The 25003-nt window shown below is 38.1% G+C and overlaps 2 protein-coding genes across 6 annotated transcripts in view; one reads left to right on the top strand and one right to left on the bottom strand.

The window, feature by feature from the left end:
• Nucleotides 1–266: 266 nt before the first annotated feature.
• On the bottom strand, nt 267–24694 carry CUNH4orf33 (chromosome unknown C4orf33 homolog). 2 transcript variants are annotated; one of them, XM_036313662.1, is made up of 8 exons: nt 24691–24694; nt 13357–13362; nt 13112–13114; nt 10743–10932; nt 8329–8389; nt 5063–5114; nt 4733–4932; nt 267–2397 (listed from the first exon to the last, which is right to left on the bottom strand). In XM_036313662.1, exons 4-8 carry the CDS (start codon nt 10921–10923, stop codon nt 2292–2294), a joined length of 600 nt encoding a protein of 199 aa, XP_036169555.1. In that variant the 5' UTR covers nt 10924–10932; nt 13112–13114; nt 13357–13362; nt 24691–24694; the 3' UTR covers nt 267–2291. The 2 variants fall into 2 exon arrangements, with proteins under 2 accessions (XP_036169555.1, XP_036169554.1); XM_036313661.1 differs by lacking the exons at nt 13112–13114; nt 13357–13362; nt 24691–24694 and adding an exon at nt 18750–18846.
• The window catches only part of SCLT1 (sodium channel and clathrin linker 1), a 99773-nt gene continuing 96818 nt past the window's right edge, over nt 22049–25003 (top strand). For 3 of the 4 annotated variants that reach the window (XM_036313659.1, XM_036313658.1, XM_036313657.1), the window contains exon 1: nt 22049–22548. In XM_036313659.1, the coding sequence (XP_036169552.1) occupies nt 22515–22548 (34 nt within the window). In that variant the 5' untranslated portion in view covers nt 22049–22514. The remainder of the gene's footprint in view (nt 22549–25003) is intronic. The other variant, XM_036313660.1, reaches the window with a different exon arrangement.

Below are 25003 nucleotides of genomic sequence, written 5' to 3'. Positions count from 1 at the left end.
CTCTTTTGCTCCTTAACTGGCTTGTCTTTTTATTACTGATACTGTTCTTTACATATTCTAGGTAAGAGTCCTCTGGCAGATATGCGTGTTTTGAATATTTTATCCCAATTTTGGCTTGCTTTTTCACATTCTCACTCAAGGCTTTTGATGAGAAGCGTTTAATTTTGATAAAGTCCAATTTATTTGTGTGTTTTTTATTTTAGTGAATGCTTTTTATGTCCTATTTGAAATTTGTTTCCTGCAGATTGTGAAGATTTTCTCCCAGAATTTTTTTTTTACCAGTTACATTTAGGTTCATTTTTTTTTTTCTTTTGGAGTATGTTAGAGGTCAAGGTTCATTTTTTTTTTCATATTTTTCCCAGTTATTCCAACACCATTTGCTGAAAAGACTATCCTTTCCCTCTTAAATGCATTGGCACCTTTGTCACAAGTCAACTGACTCTACATAGTTCTCTTCCTGGTTTCTCTATTCTGTTCCATTGATATTTGTCTAAATTTATGCCAAGGTCATACTGTCTTCACTACTGAAGATTAGTAACAAGTCTTGATTCAGTTAGTATATGTCTTCCAACTTCATTGTGTTTCAAAACTGTTTTGGCATTTCCACACAAAATTTGAATCATCTTGTCAATTTCTAGCCCCAAAAAGCCTCCTAGGATTTTAAACTTGGATTGCATTGAATCAATAAATCACTTTGGGGAAAACAAATTAAACATTTATTCTCTCCTATATAGCTGGACAGTCCAGATAGATTACTCTACTGCATAGTTCAGAAACCAGGCTCCTTTGTCTTTCTACTCAACTACCTATCCCTGGGTTGGCTCCTTGCTGACACAATGAAGCTAGTGTGTTACCTCAGGGATTCATTCTGCAACTCAAGAAAAAGGAAGGGGAGGGCGAAGGACAAAATGTGTATGGCAGCTGAGTCTTTCATCTTTAAAGCATCTTTTCTTTAAGCCCCACCAGATACTATATACTCATATCTCATTGATGTGAACTGTTTTATAGAGTCATTTATATCTGCAAAGGCATCTGGGAAAATGTAGTTTTTGAGTAGAGCCCCTAAAAATTAATGTTCTGTCAGTAAAGAACAGGAGAACGTATGTAGTGGGTAGGAACTAGGTACCTGCATAAGTAATAGTTTCTAGAGATCAACCAAAGAACTTGTATGCATATATTCATAACCCACAGACACTGACAATAGTGTAGTGAAGGCCTGGGGTGGGGAGCAGGGTTGGATTAGAAGGGGTCAATGGGGGGAAGAAGGGGATATATGTAATACTTTCAACAATAAAGATTTCTCTTTTTAAAGTTTCTTCTGCAAAACTGCTAATTATTTAAGTTTAGAATGCTGGAGAAGGAACAGGTAGAGAAGTTCATAAATGATTTACTAGATTGCTTATCGCTCTGAAATATGTTATAACAGAAATTTTAAAAATTGTAGACCATGATGTTTTGATGTTTACAAAATGAGTACATTCAACACATTGTTTACTAGCATTCAGAAAATGGCATTTCTTTATAAATAAAAGCAGAAGCTGTTATCTGAATTCCATTTCTTCTACAAAGTAAAAATAGTCATAAGACAGGAAAAATAGCTAATTTAAATACCACATATATCTTAATGATGCCTTAACAGATGTGGGTTTCCTGTTCGACTGAAATATATCCTTGTTTTCTACCCAGTTCAAGAATGAACAAAAGATTCTGAGTAAAGAATTAATGTACGTGGAGTTCAAAAATGTGAAAATAAGATTTTCCTATCTCAGGCTAGCTAAGACTTAGGGAAGTGAGAAGAGAAATAATGATTTGATTGACTGAGTCAGGGATATTTAGTGTAAGGATGATGTGAAGCAGATGACAGAATTTACTGACACTGTGGCTCCTGGACTAAATGACTGTAAGAAAAATTTTAACTTTATAGATATAATAATCTACAAACTTTCCATTTTCTTGTTAATTTATACAAAATTTTTCAGAGAAATACTATATTTTCATTGACTTTTATGAAAATACTTATTGTTGAAATGTTTGCACATTATACTTGAAAGAGATTATATTTATTACTAGAGGCCCAGTGCACGAAATTTATGCACTGGTAGGGTCCCTAGCGGCTGCTGGCTGCCAGCCAAGGCCTCCCTCCCTTCCGCTGGCTGGCCCCACCCCCTGGTCGAACTCCCAGACAACTCCCTGTCGAGGGGACAATTTGCATACTACGCTTTTATTATATAGGATGATTTACCTTAAAATGTATAGAGAAGAAATGATTGATTTGGTCATCTACTATACTCTTATACATCAGGTTTCTCTGTTAGCCACAGGTCAGATTCTGGTTGTTTCCATTCTTCTCCAAGCAGTGTGTTAAAACTGAAAGGCTTGAAGTATTCCAGACGGTGGCTAAATGCAAAGAAAAAGAAGGTGGGAATTGAAATGAATCATGCATTTGAAAAATAGGTGACCTGAAAGGCTATTCACTCTGTCACATCTGTGATAGGACAACATTCTATTTTAAGAACACCAAAGGTAAGATATATTCTGTATGTATAATTTTCTCACTCTAGCTCTCAAACATTAAGCTCTGAAAACATTCACCCACATCCCAAAGCACTTAAAATCTACCCTCAAAACCTGACTCATTCCATTTAGCCTTAAACAAATCATATTATATTTTTACAGATGTTTTTACATTTAAACTTTGACATACTTTATATCAGTCATATGAACTACTATTTTAGAAGTTTCAGCTCCATAGATAAGAGGATAGACTCCTTTGCCCAAGCAAAGGAGGTTTAAAGAGTGTTAATCCTAGCTCTTTTCTTCCTGGGAACATCCATTAAATATTATGGAGATTTATATTGTGGTTTAATTGAGAGAGAAAGGTTTAGCTAACATGCTGCAGTGGAACTTAGCTCTGCAGCAGATCACTCTGCCTTGGCTGGGCCCTGGCCAACAGCATAGTCACGCTTTTACCTAGGGTAAGCCTCCAATAACAAATACATTGAGGAGTCGAACATATTATAGCACTAAGGAGCTAAAATATAAGAAGATATTAGCTGGTAAAGAGCCAGAGAAACAAGCCATCTTGATATAAGGGCCCTGAGTCACTTGCATCTAGATCCTGGGCCCATTCTGCTTACCTGGCCAGACTGAACCAGTTTGAGTCTCAAGTGTCAATTCCAGATGAAGAGGTTCAGGAACCAACAGTGAAGGTTAAGAGAAAACAAGGGAGGCTAGGTAGGAAGTGTCAAGACTGGGGAGAAAAGCAGAGGAAAGAGAGCAAAGTGTGTCAGGCAGAAAAAAAGGAATAGGCTAGAAGAGATGAAGGCAAAGTGAGTGAATAAAGAGTATGGCAGGAAGGAGAAGGCAAACGGGGAAAGGAAGGACAGCATTTTCAGGGGTAAAATGACAGGAGAGTCAGTCCACCATGGTGCAAAGTCCACGAGTGTTAGCAAAGACAGCTAGATATTACTAAAGGAAGGGAGCAAAGGAATCAGACATCATTAAGTATAATAAACTAGGAAGCTGAGTCGGACACTAAGCCTGCTTCAGTAGGAGGTTGAGCATTCACAGGCTGCCCAGGGGCCTGCTGTATCGGGGCCTAATCCCTGAAGAAGACAGGAAGGTCCATTATTGGTCATTACCAGGGGAAGAAGAAAAACTGCTGGAGAAATTCCTCTGCTGGACACATGCCCAGTAGAAGCCAAGACGGTGCTGGGGGAGTTAAGCGCTTGCCCAATAGGGGCCAAGATGGTGACCATGGCACAGCACCAGCCAGAGCACAGCTGTGAACACAGACTAAGCGAGTCAATGAGGACAGGGACTGAACTTGACTGAACCAATGGCACAGAATTCATGGGCACTGGCCTTTGCTCTTGACTTGATGAAGACAAGGCTGGACTTCTTTCACAGCGAGACAGAGCTGAATCCAGGGCAGTCCTTTGATTTTGCTTCTACAATAAATCTTACCACTGCTTCTCATCCTCCCATACACGGGTCTCCAGAATGCTTTCCTATCACTCTGTGAAAGGACCCCAATTCCATTGGCAACACTAGGATGTCTCTGTTAGCTCTTCTGAACACACATACTCGCCAGGCTGTCTTGGCCACACTGAGTACACTCAGAGAGCTGGAGAGCAGGAACCCCAGCTTGCCCTAGGACAGAATCTGGCTTTCCCAAGGGAGTAAAGCTTGCTGCAATCCATGAGGCATTCATATGGCTGGACAGGAGCTATATTCTCCTTAAGTGACAGCTTCAATGAGATACGACTCAAATTGGGCAAGTGTAGGAGATACCTGGGTTTACATGCCTGGTGCCCACAGGGGCCAATATCTCTTGTAATAAGTCCACAGGTCATATTCTCAAGCAGCAAGGGAAAGAATTTATTAACCCTTTGTTCACCAAGAATCTGAATGTCTCTGGCCAGTCAGCTCTGAAAGGGATGATAAATGAATTTGTAACAATACTTCTATAGCAGCTGTTCCAATATTCACTAAGCAAGATTTTTCTCATATTGCCATGGAAACATAAGTGCTGTACTTATAGCAGTGAGAGAGACTAAGCGGGTCCACAGTCTGTCAAGTATTTACTAAGAACCATCAGGGAACACAGTACCCCACTAGGTGCTTGTACACATGTCTCCTTTGACTGAAAAATGTTATCACTGCTCTACCAAAAATTAATTTCCAAAAAACCCTCACAGTTGGAACATATCTTCATTCATTTTCTACTTACAAATCAGGTTTTTGTCCTGGTTGCAGTTCATGCTGAGGTACAGGGTAAAGAGCTGCATAGATTCTTTTATCTTTAGATCCATGAATTGCAAATGAATTGAATTTTGTCACATTTGGTGGAAAATAACTCCAAGGAAGATAAGCTCTGCCTTCCCATTTTGTCTCTCCTCTGGACACTTCGAATGATAGAGCAAGTTCTTGCTACAGAAATGATATGTGAAATATAAAAGTTAAATTCAGATTTATAAGTTAAACATATATATTAAATATTATAATGTATACATAGATCTTATACACTTAAGAACTTTGTCTCATATTTTTATTTACTTACTTTCCACACATTTCTTCTTCCAGATAATAAAAGCACCAAATGGTGTCCATGGCTGTGGAAATTAAAATTCCTCATGAGTGTATGAAAGAAACAAACATTATTTTCTTCACTCTTCTTTATATCTGCAATGGATGTAACTAAATTTCCAAATAATCAAAAGATGGCCCTAGCCAGTTTGGCTCAGTGGATACAGTGTCGGCCTGTGTACTGAAAGGTCCCAGGTTCAATTCCTGTCAAGGGCGCATGCTCAGGTTGTGAGCGTGGCCCCAAGTAGGGGATGTGCAGGAGGCAGCTAATCAATGACTCTCTATCATCATTGATGTTTCTAACTCTCTATTCCTCTCCCTTCCTCTCTGTAGAAAATCAATAAAATATATTTTAAAAAAAAAAAGCTACACATGTTCAGATTGCTTTTTATATTATTTAAATATAAAACTATATAAAAGATTTCAGTCAAAAGATGAAAACTCAGCAAAGGGGTGGGGGATATTATAGTATTTGGCATCTATGATAATAAAAGTGTAATATGCTAATTAGACTGGAGTCCTTCCAGAGGAAGCTAGGGCTTTGAGGGAAGCCGGTGCTGGTAGCTTGGGGAAGAAAGGCCTACTCTTGCATGAGTTTCATGCATTGGGCCGACCTCTAGTCCTATCTAATAATAGACAATCATGGTAATTGACCGTACCTTCACTACGCCCCCATTGGCTAATCAGTGAGATATGCAAATTAACCGCCAACAAAGATGGCGGTTACTTTGCATAGTAGGCACGAAGCAGCGGAGCAAAGACTGAAGGCGGCTCCGGCCAGGGCAGTGAAGGCTTGAAGGCGGCTCAGGCCGGAGCAGTGAAGACTGAAGGCAGCTCCGGCCGGAGCGAAGGCCTGGGTCCCGGGTGCCGGAGGAAAACCGGTGCCGGCAGCCAGGGGAAGGGAAGGCCTATTGCACGAATCTTTTCGTGCAACAGGCCTCTAGTTTATAATAAAACTAGTTTCAAAAACAAAAGTACCCTAAGAGAAGCTGGCACCAATTTCCAGGTGAATCCAACAACTTTACTAAAGGTTATGTCTATAAGAAAACTGTCTTCAAGCTCATGAGGAATAAAGAAAATATAAAATATAGGTTGTCTAAAACTGTATCTGTCTGCCTCTTGTGTTTTCCTGCTTTCTACCATTAGTTCAGACACCAATGTCACATTTTCAAAGAGAAACAACATATCCTCAAAAGGAAAGTCTAATAAAAGAGCATAATTGGGACTAGCCGGGTCAATAAGAATCAAAGATTTTCGCATAGTTACATGAAAGAAATTTATTGTCTCTGGAAAAGACTATATCTAAACACTTCTATACAGATAGTCTATTGTGAGCTTTTCAGGGAGGATTTCCTTCTGAAAACTATTCTAACACATGACAAGTATTCTTTCCTCTGCTTATTTTTATTGTTATGATGCAAGCTTAATAATATCCTAGGAGAAGTAAAAGTTCTTATAAATGAAAACAACAATATTCTTCACATTGTTTTCCTAGAGACTAACTGTTACAGGAATTGATTGCCTGAAGCAAAACCTTGATTCTTGATTATTGACTGTACCGATATATATGAAACCAAACTACTTTAAGGATTTTTTTAATTTTTAGAACATTAATTTTGTACATAATAGTTATTATGTAATATCTTAACAAAAGAGAATCTAATTATCCTATTCATCCAGTGCTAAGTAATCTCTTTATGAAAATAAACTGGTATTTTTATCTAATAAAAGTAAAACCAAGGATGAAACTTTAGAATTCTAGTAGATCCAAGTTCTTTACTGTCTTGTAGACAAGTTATAAATCTTTCTGCCTTATTCTCACCTGTATAGTGAAAATAATCACACAATGGGTGAATATTTTTTTTCCTCATGTGACAGTTTATGACAATCATATTTTTCAATAAAATATTTTGGCATGTTAGTTGAAAGGTAACATACAAAGATACTAGGTTATTCCTCTGAAAAATATAATTGGAAACAGCTACATTTTCCACATTAGAGTTAGCAAAAAATCAAATTAAGGGAAAAGAAAATGGTATCTAAAATCTTGTTTAAATTGATTGTTTGGAACTTTCTGCCCAGCCTACAAAGGCTAATGGATACTAGATACTGAAAGACATTTAAATGCCATTTAAAATGATAATCACAATACAAAAAAAATATTCATTACTCAATATTTTACTAACTTAAAATTTGTTATAATATGGATGAGAGGTGGGCATAAATTCATTTTTTCATATCTACAGGAAAAATATTGTCAACTAGGTAAAGAAGGTTCCCAAAGGAATGGTTAAATTTGAACAAAGAGATTGCAAGGTTAACACTTTAAATGAGTCTAGAAAAAACGATGTGTGATTTATCCCTGGCAGTGAACACAAAGTGACATAGTACACACTCAATAAATAAATGGAGACTACTGTACAGCCTATGAGGGAAGGCGGGGGGTGAGGGGGTAAGAAATCAACCAAAGGACTTGTACACATGCACATGAGCATAACCAATGGACACAGACAATAGGGGTATGAGGGCTTGTGCTGAGGGATGGGGGTGGCCGGGGAGAGGTCAATGGGGGGAAAAGGAGACTCATTTAATACTTTAAACAATAAAGAATTTAAATTTTAAAAATGGAGGACTAAATGAAGAAACACGTGAATACATTAACAAATACATAAAATGAAAGTGTAATGTAGTTATTTTTAAAATTTCTTAAAAGAAACATTTTCATACATTAGTTTAATTTATTATATCTATACGTCTCTATTTCTGAGTAGCTAGGACATAATGCCAATTTATAGAATAAATAATGAGTTTCTGTTTTATTATAATATTTCATTTGCAAAAAGAAATTATTTTCAAATTTATTAAAAAGACCAACTACATAGTAAAATGAAAATAACATCAACGTACTATTTTCAAATATCTGTAATATATACAGAGTGTGACAAAAGTAGGCTTACAATTGTTTGTATGGGAAATAATACAATAGTTAATAAATAATAATATAAGAATAAACTCTGTTTTGCATACTCACAACTTTAAACCTACTTTTGCCAAACCTGTTTTAAACATATATTTTAAATTATACAGTTATTTGAAAATAAGAAATTATATATAGTTCAGATTGGCATTTGCCCTAGTTTGTTGAAATTAGTAAATTTTTACTATGACCACATGATTTATACCTAGAAAACAATGTGTTCAAGTAATATAGTAATGAGTTAAAAAAAAATTTATACTTACGGGCAAAGTTCAACTTCTAAGTACTGTTCAGTTATGTCATTCAAGAAAAATGCTTCTACAACTTTTGAAAACAGAGATATAAAATATTGAGAATTTAATTATGCTTCAACAAAAATTATTTATTCCTTTAGAGTATAAAATAAATTAACTCATTATTTTTAATTATAGCTGTATCCTCAGTAGAAAAAGGGACAAATAAAATAAATAGACATTGCTTAGAAATAAATCACCATCAAATTTTTCCATATCAGATTGCCATCAATTAAAAAGATGAGTAAAGCCTAGTGCTGGTGAGGTTGTAAAGAAATCAACATTATCATATAGACTTTAGGCCAATTATCTTTTTCTGGGAATCTATCTTAAGGAAATAATCAGACAACTAGAAAAATAAGTAAATATAATGCTAATCATCAAAGTATTGCTCAAAAATTAGATATTACCTAAATGGTTATCTCCTATTATATAGGATCATTGCCTATTATATAAATAAATCTTCTATTATGTAGAAAAGCTACCATATAAATTATGAAATTTATGTATTCTATGTATGTAACGATTAAAATCAAAGACAGTTAAATATTTTTTTATATGAAAAGATACCCATGATATTTGACAAGTAGTCTACAGAGCAATAACCAAATCAGCAAACAAGTAAACCTTTCAATGTATTAATAAATGATGCTACAAAGAGAATAAGGGGCCAAGTCATGAAAAATCTTATATAGAAATCATATTAAGAAGAACTTATCTGGGGAGGAGCAGAAGCCTGAGAAGGTTTTTAAGTAGCTGAATAATGACTTTAAATTTTTCTTTTTTTCTTTTTAAATGTATCTTTATTGTTGAAAGTATTACAGATGTCCCCTTTGTTCCCCTGTTGATAGATCACTCAACCTTTCAAGAGAGAAGGATAAAGTTAAGGGCAAAAAGACTATTTAGAAGTCTCTGTCCTATTTGAGGTAAAAGATGATGAAGAGATGATGGGAATGAAGAAGGGGTACTGAAATAGAGAAATATTTAGGAGGGGAAATTGGTAGGACTTCATAGATAAATCCAAACATAGAGAGTGAGAGAAAATACCTTGGAAAAAATTCACATTTCTATATTCAGTGATTTGATGTATTTAACTACCATTGATTGAGACTGGGCAATTAGGGAAAGAGCAGGTTTATGAGAAAAGTGGGTAAGTTGAGTTTGGTACTTGTTGAGTTGATAAGTCCCACTGGTGTGTACACCAATGGGAAGCTGATATATACAAGCTCTGTATCAGTAATAGACAACATGTGTTTAACATTTTATAAATTAATCTTGACAAAATGCATGCCATACAGATGGTATAAAGTAGATGTTAGTAGGGACTAGAAGAATCATCCAAGGTTTCTTTGGCCCTGGACGATATGGCTAAGTTGGTTGGAGTGCTGTCCTGTGCACTGGAAGGACATGGGTTCAATTCCAGGTAAGGGCACATACCTGGTCACGGGTTCAGTTTCCAGTCAGGGCACATACCTAGGTTGTGGGTTCAATTCCCGGTCAGGGCGCATTCGAGAGGCAACTGAACACTGTGTCTCTCTCACATGGCTGTTTCTCTTTCTCTCTTACCCCAACCCTCTCTAAAATCAATTTAAAAAGAAAGGTTTCTTTGAATAAATGGAACTTGATTTAGACATTGAACTATGTGCATTAGACGCAGGAGGAACAGAATGAGAAAAGGTACATGGGTGAGAATGTGCATGGATAGTAGCCTTTTAGAAATCAAGAGGTTTTGGTTGAATATGATAGCCCCATTCATGAGTCCCCAGAAAGTTTAAAGGAAGGATTTGAACTTTATCTCCGGAATAGTAATGGTTTGTGATCTGGGGAATGGCATCATAAAGAGTCTTTTTACAAAGATAAGTTTGGTAGCTTAATTAGGAGACATTAGACAGGGATCATATAGCAAACCTGAAAGTGTAATTTTATGGTTTCTTTTAACCTTAGTTTGATATGTGAGATTACTTGTCAGTACATATAAAATAAAAACTACATTTCATATTGAGGTTGATAGTGTTTCTATAACAAGTAAAACACCCTAAAACTTCCATAAAGAAGGTTTATAAGGTTAAAGTGGCAATCTGAAGACAAAACAAGAATGCTGAACTCTTCTCAGACTAGGTAACAGAAGTAAAGGAAGGACATATGGCAGCAATTTGGAAGTCTGGATTTGTAATTGCCATTTTTCACTGTTCTAGTTATAGAGTTAAAGTCGCATAGGTAATGGTGAAAAAGTCAGAATGAGAGATTGGTAGGAAATATCACACACTGCATATGTCAGTTGCTCAGAAGCACTCACTTCCTTACAGCAAGATAAAATAATAGCTCTGTGAGAGGTTATTATAAAAAGATTTATGTCTGCAATAAAACACTGTACTTCCACTTACCTTCATAATCCCACAGTCCCTTGAAAGGCTTTCCTGGTTCTCCAAGCGGGGCTGGAGGATCATTGAAAAATGGAGCACTGACTTTCAACATCACTCCTCCATCACCTGGGTTCAGCCTGACAAACACTGGTTCATGCGTCACTGGAGAACCATCCCAAGTGTGTTCAATTTTAAAATCCATCTTTAGACACTAAAGAAAAAAAAAGACATATTAAAACAAACTCTTTAACAATATAGAAATGTTTCTTTTATTCAGAAATGAAGTGAAAATTTCCAATAAGCCAGCAGGACGACAGCAGCGTGACGAGAAGAAGGTTCTCAGAGTCCAAAGGCCATTGTGCTGTGGCAAAATAATGGACACTGAGTTTTACCGTAAAATAGGTAGTTGGACCCAAAAAGCTTTGAGACTTTAAGTCTAGACCCAAAATTGTTTCTTTTTACAACTGTAATTAAGCCCACTGCAGAAATTGTTCATGTACTTAACAACTATAAGCATTATGAGTTTTTATGCCATTCTTTGTCATTTACTGTAAAATGTGCAGGTGTCTAAACTATTGGGTCCCTTGAGAACCAAGATCTTTAAAATAAAAGTCAATTTGAATAAAATATTCTATCATTCAGCAGAAACATTTCTGTTAGTACCTATTCTTTTGGTTAAAACCCTGTTTTTTTGGGGGGAGTGGGGGGAAAGAGGACTCCAACTATTTGAAGGTTAGTAAACTTTAATATTGTCTTCCTTGTTCTCAGGGTATAGATTTTCTTAATCTATTTCAAAAAAATTTAAATGTGTTTTTATTGATTTTTAGAGAGAGAGGAAGGGGGAGGGATAGAGAGATAGAAACATCCACGAGAGAGAAACATCACTGATAGCTGCTTCCTGCACATCCCCTATGGGGATCAAGCCCGCAATGTGGGCATGTGCCCTGACAGGGAATTGAACCTGTGACCTCTTGGTTCCTGGGTCAACGCTCAACCTCTGAGCCTGCTAATAGCTGGGCTTCTTAGTCTGTTTCAAAGTTTAAATGCTGACAGATTCTTTTTCCATTTTTCTGAAATGAGGTGAAAAGAGGTTAATCAAGCAATTTGGTCATTTAACACTTGAAATATCAAAAAGTGACACAAGCGGTATTTGCATTTTATACTGTTTTTCCAAAGACTAAATGGAAGGACACATTATTATATTAATAAAATTACATATTGTTGAAAACTACAAATTGGGCATTTTATAAACATTATCTGATTTAATTTCACTAGAAACTAGCAGATGAACTATTATTATCCTCAGTACAAAAGAAGAAACTGACTCGTCGAAGGTCACATAGCAGGCAAATCAAGAAATTGAAACAATGCCAGCCATGTTTACCCAGATGAAGTCATTTTAGGAATCTGGAGGGAGATGAAAACCTTATTTTAGGGGTAGTGAATTCTCCAAATTATACTAGATTCATATGCCATGTTCAGAGGAGAATCTTGATTAGTAAATGATGATATTTCCAGACTGCAATTTATATACCTGAAATCTTTGAAGGCATTTCCTTGTTTCATATGTTATTTTTACTGCAAGTAGTAAAGTACTAGATTTTCAATACATTTATTTCATTGACTGTGTATGGAGTTCTAGCTATGTGTCAAGCATTGGAAGATCCAAATATATAAGCTCTGTGTCACATAAGGAATCCAACATCTCTGAAAACCTTTTTCTAAAGTATGTAGTGCCCTGGCCAGGCTCAGTTGTTGGAGCATCATCCCATACACCAAAAGGTTGCAGGTTCCATTTCCAGTCAGGGCACATACCTAGTTTGCAGTTTCTACACCCGGTCAGGTGCATATGGTGGCAACCAATAAATGTTTCTTTCACATCAGTGTCCTCTATCTCTATCTCTATCTCTATCTCTATCTCTATCTCTATCTCTATCTCTATCTCTCCCCCTCTCTCCCTTCCTCTCTCTCTAAAAGCAATAAACACTGGAAGCATGGAACAGTGTAGAATCTCCGAGGGAAGGTGGGGGGAAAGGTGAGGGGGGAGGTAGTCAACCAATGACTTTATATGCATATATGCATAACCCATGAACACATACAATAGGGTGCTGAAGGCCTGGGGCAAGGGCAGGGGGTAGAGGGGGAGAGGCGGGAGGGAGTCAATGGGAGATAAACTCTAAAATTAAGAAGTAGTTCTGGTATTACAACCCATTTGCAAGTAAAAGCATATTAGAAAAGGATAAGTTTAACAACTTATATTGAAATAAGCTCAGTGAGTGATAAGACTATAAATATAAATTGATCCTGATTTATGTGGACTTTAGTCCTGACTTGCATGGAATAAAACACTAATAATACATTTATTTTCTTTAGTTAAAATATCTAGATACCTTCTTCAAAAATAAATCTATATCCTCTACGCCAAATTTTGGTAAGTATCTTCTTATTACATATAGGAAGAAATAAGAATAAATCAAGATATTAGAAATGCTCATTAAAGCTGATTCTGGTGGCAATATAATGAGGGAACATGCTATTCTCCTAACTTGGAATTTGACAATCCCGGCAAAACATAGCTCAGCAACTAAGAAATGTTGGTAGATTTACTCATTCTCCATACAAGCATCATATCCACAAAATGCTGCACACATTAAAGGGTCCCCGATTCTATTCAATGGGTTTCCACTAGAAAATTTTCAACTTCCAGCTCTTTCAGACAATCATCTCTATCTCTAATTGGAATTAAGCCATATTCAGTGATGAGCTCCTAAAAGTGGCCTGTCACTTCCATGCACACATGGTGGTCAGACTTCAAATTACTTCCAAATCTAATCTTACCTGAAGGATAAGAGATTAAAAGATAAAAGCAAAGAGTATAAGACAGTGGTACCTCAAGTCTTTCTACCAGTTCCTTATGCCTTTTCCCCTAAGTTTTGTTTGTTTTTTGTTTTTTTGTTTTTTTGTTTTTTAGCATTGTTTGAAAATTACTGCCAGAAATACTGACTAGACTTCCACCATCAGGGAGGAGAGTCATGGCTGGCATGACCAAGGATAGAATATACTTTTGGCTTTAATTGCATAAAATTACTTTATTTTCTTATCTGAACAACAAATTTGTTAATCTGCTTAAAGAACACTCATGTCAGTCTAACCATGCATAATATTGACAGTAAAATTACCCTAACAATTACAGTTTGCCAACTAGTTTACAGTCTAATCTAAATATAGCATGGACGCAGAAAGAGACAAATGATTATCTCTTCAACTCCCTGGGGATACCTAGGACTGTCTCCTGAGGCTTAACCTCCACCACCTTTCAATTTCTTGTTTGCACATGTACCCAGACAATTAAATAGTCAATGCACTTTTTCAGTCCAGGTTGGTGTGCTTCCAGTAGCACTGGACTCCCTGTCATTCTCTGTTGTCCCTGCACTGCTCCATTTTGACTCACAGCACTTAAACCACATGACCTACTCATTTAGTGTCTCTGCTTTCCCATATAGAATGCCTGTAACAGGAACTCAGTTATTTGTTGAGTGAATAATTGTTCTAATCTCTGGATCTAAAATGTCATGGCTCTAAGGTTTTATGAAGGAGAAATCAACTGTGTTAGTGGTATCATTTTCTCTTTCAACACTAAAATGAAAGATAACTGAGATGATATATCGAGAAATTTCCTTTCAATTTAGTTTATCAAAGATTCATTAGCTACTTACAGTTTTTCAGGCACCATGCCAGGTGCTAGGGAAGTAAAGTATAAGAAAGACGTCTATGGGGAGTTGAGCTAATCAACCAGGTCCATTATCAATTGGTTCATTTTTGCAGACCAATGAAATAAAGGTGGGTCCCTACACCAAACTGAGTTTCAAATGAATCAAAGATTTAAACATAAAAATCAAGCCATATAAAAACAAGAAAGAAAAAAGTGGGAGGATTTAAAAAAAGACAATAGTAAAAAAAGCCTTTTAAAAAATAACCCCAAATCCAGAACATATAAACAAAAAAAATGGATACATACATTTGGCTTAAAAGCAGAAGTCTGCCTATCCCCACCAAAAAATAAAACCCTCACCATTTCAAAATCAAAACATAGTCTGGAGAAAAATATCTACAACTCATATTTCAGACAAATAACTAATTTATTTAATCTTTAAAGGGCTCCTAGAAGTCAATAAGGAGAAGACCAAAATCCCAACAGAAAAAATGGGTAGAGAAATGAACAGCTAATTCACAGAAAGAAAATGCAGAATGTTCAACTTAACTTATAATGACAGAAGTTGGTTAGTGTGTAGCATGTTAGTTAGAGTGTAGTGTGTTGACCTGAGACATCAAGGTTGAGGGTTCAATCTCCGGTCAGGATACATACAAGAAGCAACCAATAAATGCATAAATGAAAACACCAAATCAATGTCTCTCTGTCTTGCTCTCTTTCTCTCTCCCCCTCCACTTTCTCTCTCTGAAATCAATCAATAAATTGTTTTTAAAGAAATGCAAAATACAGGAGAAACCAAGATGGCGGCATAGGTTAACGCCGGAGATTGCTGCCTCAAACAACCACTTCAAAAAACAACTTAAAGACGGAACGGACATCATCCAGAACCACAGGAAGGCTGGCTGAGTGGAAATTCTACAACTAGGAGGAAAGAGAATATCATACCCAGACTCAGAGGAGGCGCAGTGCTGAAGTGAAATACTAAGGTGCGGAGTGTGCGCGGAGCGGGCTGGAGGCGGAGGGCGCGGTTGTTGTTTTCAATCGGGAGGGAGTCTCAGGCTCTGAGCTCCATATCCGGGCGAGTCTCTAGGGACCCAGACTCAAACGGGAGAAGCAAGACTGTCTGGCTTCGGTCGGAACTCGAAGGCAGCTTTCTCTCTGAGGTTTGCAGCAGTTGCTGGGACTCTGAGAGGCAGAGCCTCTGGGGACAGAACTGAGAGCAGCCATAACTGCTCTCTCTGGCCCACCCTGTAGATCCCCGGGGACCCGCCCCGCCCAAGCCCTGCGCAGAGCCATTTGCCGGATAGCCTCAGGCAAAGGCTAGATTAGCACCGCCCTAGAGATCCAGCACAGAAGCTCTCCCACTGCAGACACAGCGGACTCTCATAGCCAGTTAGCCTGGAGGTCAAATCACCCCCGGTATTGCTGACAACAATCAAGGCTTAACTACAACAAGACAGCACACAAAGACCACTAGGGAGTGCACCAAGAAAGCATAAAAATGCGGAGACAAAGAAACAGGACAAAACTGTCAATGGAGGATATTCAGTTCAGAACCACACTTTTAAGGTCTCTTAAGAACTGTCTAGAAGCCGCCGATAAATGTAGTGAGATCCTCAAGAAATCTAATGAGACCCTCGATGTTATGATAAAGAACCAACTAGAAATTAAGCATACATGGACTGAAATAACGAATACTATACAGACTCCCAACAGCAGACCAGAGGAGCGCAAGAATCAAGGCAAAGATTTGAAATGCGAAGAAGCAAAAAACACCCAACCAGAAAAGCAAAATGAAAAAAGAATCCGAAAACACGAAGATAGTGTAAGGAGCCTCTGGGACAGCTTCAAGCGTACCAACATCAGAATTATAGGGGTGCCAGAAGATGAGAGAGAGCAAGATATTGAAAACCTATTTGAAGAAATAATGACAGAAAACTTCCCTCACCTGGTGAAAGAAATAGACTTACAGGTCCAGGGAGCGCAGAGAACCCCAAACAAAAGGAATCCAAAGAGGACCACACCAAGACACATCATAATTAAAATGCCAAGAGCAAAAGACAAAGAGAGAATCTTAAAAGCGGCAACAGAAAGAAAATCAGTTACCTACAAGGGAGTACCCATACGACTGTCAGCTGATTTCTCAACAGAAACTTTGCAGGCCAGAAGGGAATGGCAAGAAATATTCAAAGTGATGAATACCAAGAACCTACAACCAAGATTACTTTATCCAGCAAAGCTATCATTCAGAACTGAAGGTCAGATAAAGAGCTTCACAGATAAGGAAAAGCTAAAAGAGTTCATCACCACCAAACCAGTATTATATGAAATGCTGAAATGTATCCTTTAAGAAGAGGAAGAAGAAGAAAAAGGTAAAGATACAAATTATGAGCAACAAACATGCATCTATCAACAAGTGGATCTAAGAATCAAGTGAATAAATAATCTGGTGATCATAATAGAATCAGGGACATAGAAAGGGAATGGACTGACTATTCTTTGGGGGGAAAGGGGTGTGGGAGATGCGGGAAGAGACTGGACAAAAATCGTGCACCTATGGATGAAGACAGTGGGTGGGGAGTGAGGGCGGAGGGTGGGGCGGGAACTGGGAGGAGGGGAGTTATGGGGGGGGGGGAAGAGGAACAAATGTAATAATCTGAACAATAAAGATTTTTAAAAAAAAGAAATGCAAAATAAAAAAAATAAATTACTATTCTTCACTTAGATTTTCAAGGATCGGAAAGTTTGATAACATGTTAATGAGGACACTGAGAAGCAATCACACTCTGCTTTTGGGGCATAACCGGCACGGCCTTTGTCAAGGGCAACCCCTCAATAGCTATCTAAATAAAAAATGCAAATATCCTTTGACTCAAAAATTCTAGTTCTAGAAGTTATTAGACCTGCACATATTCAAAGTAACATAAGTGTAATAATATTCACTGCAACGTTATTTAGAATAACAAAATGTTGTAAGCAATTTAAATACCCATCAGTAGAGGACTGATACAGAAAATATATCATATAAGGAAATACTACATAGCTGTTAAAAAGTGAGGCACCTCGATACATACATCTAAAATATACTAAGTGGAAAAAAGCAAGGTGCAAAAAAGTAAGTATTCGATTAATAAAAAGGAAGACTAATTGCATGTATGCTTGTGAATGCATACAGTATCTCAGGAAGCATAAACAAGCCAGTGGCAGCAGTGGTTGCCTCTTTGGATCTACCTAACACAGGGGAGGAAGGGAGACTTACTTTCAACAATATCACTTTATTGTTTGTTTATTTTTTTATCTATTTGAATTTATACTATGATAGATACACATTACTATTCAAAAATACATGAATAATTTAAAACTCTTGTTAAAGTCTAATTTAAGGCTAGGTCTCTCTTTTTTTGTTAATCCTCAACCAAGGATATTTTTTCCATTGCATTTTAGAGAGAGTAGAAGGGGCAGAGAGAGAGAGAGAGAGAGAGGGATGAAAGAGACACATGGTCTGCGGCAAGAGCCCCAACCTGGGTTGGGGATCTAACCTGCAACCCTTTGATGCACAGGCAGACACTCTAACCACTGAGAAACACTGGTCAGAGCGAAGGCTAGGTGTCTTTAAAGTGTATGGTAACTACTTCTTATCTCCTTTATATTATGTATGCTGAACCTGTCTAAAAAGTCAGAATGGATATTAGGAACATTACTTAAAGAATATATTCATTCAAGGTGATCACCACCTTGCTATGTAATTTTAATGTTGGCTCTTAAACTTTCTTAAAAGAATGTTTACTATTAATCCTGTTTCCCCCCCACATTTTAACTGCTATTCTTCAAATTAATCTTTCATCAAAAAAGGTCAAAATTAATTTTAAATTATTGTCATGTTTTCCCTATATGCAAAGCCATTTAAAAGGACGTGAAGGAAGAAAGAGGAGAAAGAAGTTCAGAGTATTAAAAGCTTAAGAGAGGGGGGAAATTCCACGAAGGTTAAAAGAAGGGAATTATGGAAAAGGTGTTTCTCAACAGAATGTTTTGCAAGGACAATTTCCAAATTCCACGAAATTTTCTTTAGTTTTCTACAAAACTTATTTCTTTTCCATTTCCATTCTCCACATAGACACACACCCCTTCCCCTCCAGCTAAAAGAGAAAAGGAGAAATGAGGAAGTCAGGCCGGAGAGGGAGTAAACTGTGCCAGCAGGAAGAGGCAGCTGAATAAGTTACCAGAGGAAAAGCTAACGACAAGAATGGGGGAAGGTGCAAGGAATGAGAATGAAAAAGAAAACAACAACAACAACAAAAACATAAGAGAACACAGACCAGGAAGCTCTTCCTCCACCAGGCTTGCTACATCAGCTGACTTCACTGGAGAGGACTCAGCTTAGGCTCCGCCCAGCTGCCTACACATTCTAGGGGTGGAGCTTGGAGGACTGAGGCAGACACATGATTTTTCTAGGAAAGAAAATGTTGAAGGACCATCAGTGAACATCTGAAGGCTCTTGAAGTGTGAATGGTTTTCTAGATGGAAGAGTAACCCCACAATATAAATCCTGTGCAACAACTTTAAAATCAACTGCAAAGTATTAAGATTAAAATAGAACATGTACAATGATAATTCACTAAATGCAACTAAATGTTAATTGGCTATATAAGCCAAACCTGGAAATTATATTATACCAGCTATAAATAATATTACCCTAGCTGTAAATTATATTACTCTACTGGGAGGCATCTACATAGTGGTCAACAATGGTGACAATGGAACCAGAGTGCCTAGATTCAAATCCCAATTCAGACACTTTCTAGTTGTTATAATCAGAAAGTTATAAAATAATTTTAAAATAGCACATACCTTCAAAGGTTTTTGTAAGAATTAAATTTGTATATATCTGCATATTAGTATATTACATATTTATATTTAAACAACAGTGAAAAGTAAAAGTCCTAAAATGTTCTTTGACTAGCAATTGTTGGCATGGGTGTTTTCTTAAAAGAAAATAACAGCTGCTGTCTTTGGTAACAGAAAAGGTAGATTTTCAAATGACTTTATATCTTGACCTCTTTCTGCAATAATGGAGTAGTTCTGTATTGCTCCATATAAATTACAGAATAAATATAGAAAAGGGAACATCTGTAATACAACAGTAAAAATAAATTTTTTAAAAATAGAAGGGGTAAAAAGCTGGACTAAATTTCACCTTTTCACAGTTTCATTTTTAAAAGTTATATGTAGAATATATTGATCATGAATTGATTATAAACTTGCTTTTTTCTGAAATTTTTAAGATTTTACTCAATTACATGAGCATAAGGGACATTTTCAGTCTCATAATCTTCACTTACTTACAATATTTTTAAAAATATCTACTCAGCCCTAACCGGTTTGGCTTAGTGGATAGAGCGTCAGCCTGTGGACTGAAGGGTTCCAGGTTCGATTCCAGTCAAGGGCATGTACCTTGGTTGCCAGCATATCCCCAGTAGGGGGTGTGCAGGAGGCAGCTGATCAATGTTTCTCTCTCATCGATGTTTCTAACTCTCTATCCCTCTCCTTTCCTCTCTGTAAAAAAAATCAATAAAATATATATATTTAAAAAAATATATCTACCCTATTATTCTAGTTTTTATACGTCTGTTCATGCAAGAAATTCATTTCAAAGTTTGTGCCGGTGGGTATTATTGGTGCTTTTTGAACTGAAGTGGTTATCTTATAGGAAACAAGACTATGAAACAGGTAGTCTGACTGACCTTTGAGATCATAAAATATGGTTAAGTGTTCTAGAGATGTACACCTGGTTCTGGTTAGTTCAGTTCCACCTGTCCAAGCAGTTTCAGTATATATCGACCTATTTGCCTACATTTACTGTCTCCATCAACAGTGTCGACTTATTGTTTCTATATAGGATTAGATGGATCCAGGATGTGCTTGCTCTTTGCTTTCACCAACACTAATATATCTTATCGCCTTTCAGTGTAAATTGTAGAATCAAGTTTATACCTACTTGTTTGATGCCAACTTAAACCACAATATGACAATATTCAAAGTTCAAGTGTAAGAGGAGATACAAGCAAGCCCTTGGGGAGTCAGCGAGAAGTTCACGAAGAAAAAGTCATACACTGACCTTTGAAAAAGAGTTGGAGCTTGCACACTCAATTTCTCCTTTCAACAAGTTTTAATGTTAACTTAATGGCTGCTAAAAGCCAAATCAAGTTCAATCTTCACTAACTCAAAGCTAAATTAAACTTTTGTATGGTCATTAGATATACCTCCATAATTAACATAATTAATGTTTAGAGCAGTGGTTCTCAACCTTCCTAATGCCGCGACCCTTTAATACAGTTCCTCATGTTGTAGTGACCCCCAATTTCATTGTTACAAATTGAACATAATTAAAGCATAGTGATTAATCACAAAATAATATGTAATTATATATGTGTTTTCCGATGGTCTTAGGCGACCCCTGTGAAAGGGTCGTTGGACCCCCAAAAGGGGTCGCGACCCACAGGTTGAGAACCGCTACTTTAGAGGAAGGGACCATCATATTCTCTTAATAATGAATATGGAGAAAGCCCATAACAGGACTTCAAATACGTACCTATTCGGACACCGTTGGACAAATTTTTTAAATTTCTCAATACATTCTGCTAACATTACTTTGTATATATAACATTATGAGCACAGGACCACAAAATTTAACTGTTAAAGAAAAAGCCAAATTGAGCTACATCTATGACATGTCTGTTTAGTGAAACTACTTCAATCCATAAAAACAGTCTATTAAAAAGCACTAAAACTATTGGCTAGTTCAAGTTAACATTTATATTGCTAGCACTGAAATTTCCTCCAATGCTGTTGAAAAAAAATGATAGGGTTTATAAATCCAGACAAAATCCATTTTAATAATGGGAATTGTAATCCGCCCACAGATGTAAAGTTTTGCCTAATTCTTTTCTTGCAAAAATGTAATTTTTGTTTTTCCCCCTTTGGGGGAAGAAAGTTATCTCTAAAGAAACAACTGCTGAATTTGCAGGATCTTTGGAGTACTTCTAACTACATGCCTCATTGCTACTCAGTTAAATATTCAAACAACTGTCTCCTTTCTCCAAAGACCCGAGAGGGTGAGGACAGTACTTCGTTTCTGGAGATTACCGAGTCCTCACTCAGAAAGCCTCCAGCGGGTGAGCCTTGGTGTGGCCTCTGAAGACGCCAGTCTGAGTTTTGCACCTCCCATCCCCCCAGAACCCCAGATCCTTTCCAAACCTCCCCCTCCCCGCTTTGGAGAGCGGGTTCTCCCAGTCCAGAAGTCTAGGAAAGATACTGGGGGATTGTAAGCATCTATTTAATGACCTACCTAGGTTTACATTTCGGGGGTTTTCTTAAAAAAAAAAAAAAAAAATACCAGCTGGGTCCCCCCACCTGAAGACACAGGCCCGCCAGCTTTCCCGCCACCACTCCGCCGGCTCAGCTAGCTGTCATCCCCCTTCCCACAGCTCCGCTCCCAGCTTGACAAATAGCCAATAGCGTGCGAGGACGCTAGGAAGCGTGATGACGTTAGCGCTGACGCCCGCGTGAGGACGCATGCGGCATCACCGTCTCCTAGGAGCGGTTCGGGGCACCCGTTTCAAAGTCGCAGGGCGGGCCGTTTGGACTTCCGCTCTGGCCCGGCCACCCTGAGGTCGCCACTCGCTCCGCGAAGGAGGCCGCTACCGGGCTGCCCGCCGGCGCCCTCCGCGCTCTGGAAGGTGGTCCGACACGACCCCGAGTGACCCGTTGGACGCCTGTACCCAGCCGCGTCCCGTCCCACCCGCGTCCTGTCCCACCCGGCTGAGATTCGTGTGAACGCGGGACAGAATGCACTTGGCGGGCCCCCAGCAAACCTGAAAGCTGAAGTCTCTTTCCCGAGCGAGAGACTCGGCTGGGACTCGGGAGGAGGCGCGGCCCCCGTGGACGCCGCGGGAGTCGGGTGCTGATTACAACGCTGGGCAACGTCCGGAGCGGCGCCCTAGGTTTGTCTTCCCGCACACGAGTCCTGTGTCTTTTTGAGGAAAGTAACGGTGGTGGATGCTCCAAACTCAGATTTCATCCCAATGGCCGCAGAAACGGACCCACTGAGAGAGAAAAGTAAGCTCCTTATTCCTTTCCTGAGAATTCTTAGCCTGAGTATTTAATGTCATCGTTGACCAACGAATATATTTTGAATACCTCTTGGGTGCGTGGAAATTGGAAACTTAAGTCCGCTGCAGAAAAGCTTGGTGGTACCTAGGAGGATGTGCATATACTGGAGCAGAACCGCTTGGTGAACACCTGCAGGTTCCTTAAACTCACCCGGGACTGACGCTAAACATGTTCATTATGCTTCTCACAGGCTCGGGGACATTAGAGCAGCGGTTCTCAACCTGTGGGTCTCGAACCCTTTGGCGGTCGAACGACCCTTTCACAGGGGTCGCCTAAGACCATCCTGCATACCAGATATTTATATTACGATCCATAACAGTAGCAACATTACAGTGATAAAGTATCAACGAAAATAATTTTATGGTTGGGTCACAACGTGAGGCACTGTATTTAAAGGGCCAGAAGGTTGAGAACCACTGCCTTAGAGGGCAACAGCTGGGAAGGGCTTCTCAGGCTGCAGCTGGAACCCGGAGGCACAGCCCTGGCCGTGTGTTCAGAGGCTGTTTGTGGAAGTCCTCCCCTTTCAGTGATGTGCCAGAGCTGTATAAGCATAGCTGCCACCAATGTGAAGAGGACAGTTCTACCCTCCAGGAACTTAAATTAAGGAGGGAAATAAGTAAATTCCATAAGTACACTGAAGGGGCAGCAGCCTTGTCTGCTATGTGTTCAGGAGTTTGGACCATTGCACAGGTTACAGGAACCACTGAAAAGAAATCAGTTGAGAATAGCATGATCAAACTGTGATTTTGAAAGCCCAGTGTGGCTGTTGTGAGGAACATGCCTTAGAGCACAGGGCAATTAGGTGACTTATCACCCAAGTAAGAAATGAACTAAGGTTGGTTCAATGAGATTGGAGATTAGGGGATTTGGGAGAAAGAGGTGGAGGGCAACCAGGAAGATTGGGGCGGGGGGGTGGGGGGGTAGGGGGGTGCGGGGGGGGGGGAGGCGGGGGAAACAGCAGGTTTCATTTTGGAAGCATTATAGACCAGTGGTGAAGAACTCAGCCCATCTTTACATTGGCTTCTATTGAACTCGATTGCCTCTTTTCATTTGCTCCACTGGGATTTCAGAGTCTCGCTGATTTGGTACTTTTCATCTGGGAACTCCACATGACACCGCTTCTTTATGATAAAGTGTCAGCTTTACACATCATAAGCACTGGCAATTCCACACCCAGTCAGGCTTCTAGTAAACTTCTAGCATATTTGCAGAACACTATTCTTCCATTTCCACCTGAGAAGGGAGATCTGATAGTTCTTAGGGATCTGTTCAAAGAGGGACTTGTGTGTCAAGTTAAGAAATGAAGAATTTGTTCTTGTAGTGGGAATTAATGGATAGTGGGGATGGACTCATTTTTTCTTTTCATTCTTTTAATAGTGTGTTTCACAGAACAGAACTTGCTAATTTTGGTGAAGTTTAATTTCTCAATTTGTTTTTTTATGGTTCTGTGTCATATCTAGAAATCTTTGCCCTAACCCAAGGATGCAAAGATTTTCTTCTATGTTTTTTTTCTAGAAGTTTTGTAGTTTTATGATCCATTTTGAGTTGAATTTTGTAAGGGTTGAGGCTCATTTTTTTGTATATGGATGCCCAATCAAAAGAATATCCTTTCTCCATTGGAGTACCTTTGACCTTGGTTAAAAATCAGTTGTCTGTATTTGTGTAGATCCATTTCTGGACTTGATACTGTTCCATTAATCTGTTTAAAGTTTGATAATAAGTCTTAAAATCAGATAGTGTTAGCCTTTCAAATGTGTTCTTTTTCACAGTTGTTTTGGCTATCCTATGCCCTTTGCACTTCCATATAAATTTTAGAAGCAGCTTGTCAATTTCTACAAAGACAGATGCTTGGATTTTAATAGGCATTGCATTGAAACTACTGATCAATTTGTGTAGATTATATTGAGTTATCTGACCAATGAAAAGTTATCTATCCATTGAAATATCTCTTCGTTAATTTCTCTCAGCAATATTTGATATTTTTTAGTATATAGGTTTTGCATACCTTTTATCAGATGTATTGCTGTTTTTGTACTATTGTAAATGGTATTAGTCTTTTACCTTCATTTTTTTATTTATCATTGCTACTATAGAGAAGTCTTTATTTTTGCCAATTGTACCCTGCAACCTTTCTAAACCCACTAATTAGTTGTAATAGTTTTTTTTAAAGCCCATTAGATTTTCTACATAGACGATCTTTTCATCTTATAAACATAATTTTACTCCATTCCAATTTGAATGCCATTCATTTCATTTTCTTGCCTTATTGCACTGACTAGAACCTCCAGCACAGGTGCTGAACAGAAATGGTTGAAATGGACATCCTTGTCTTGTTCCTAATTTTAGGAAGAAAACATTTATCTTTCAAAATTAAGTATGATGCTGGCTATAGGTTTTTCAT

This window comes from Myotis myotis, unplaced genomic scaffold (assembly GCF_014108235.1).
Source record: "Myotis myotis isolate mMyoMyo1 unplaced genomic scaffold, mMyoMyo1.p scaffold_m19_p_6, whole genome shotgun sequence".
NCBI classification, from domain to species: domain Eukaryota; kingdom Metazoa; phylum Chordata; class Mammalia; order Chiroptera; family Vespertilionidae; genus Myotis; species Myotis myotis.
Note: the sequence above shows the minus strand (reverse complement) of the source record. Positions and strands in the feature narration are given on the sequence as shown.

Excerpts from the sequence above, each read along its gene's own strand:
- CUNH4orf33 (XM_036313662.1), bottom strand. The coding sequence starts at position 10,923 with ATGGATTTTAAAATTGAACACACTTGGGATGGTTCTCCAGTGACGCAT. Across the intron at positions 8,390-10,742 it reads GGGACTGTGGGATTATGAAG|TTGTAGAAGCATTTTTCTTG; the intron begins GTAAGTGGAAGT and ends TGTTTTCAAAAG. Across the intron at positions 5,115-8,328 it reads TTAGAAGTTGAACTTTGCCC|CCATGGACACCATTTGGTGC; the intron begins GTAAGTATAAAT and ends TAATTTCCACAG.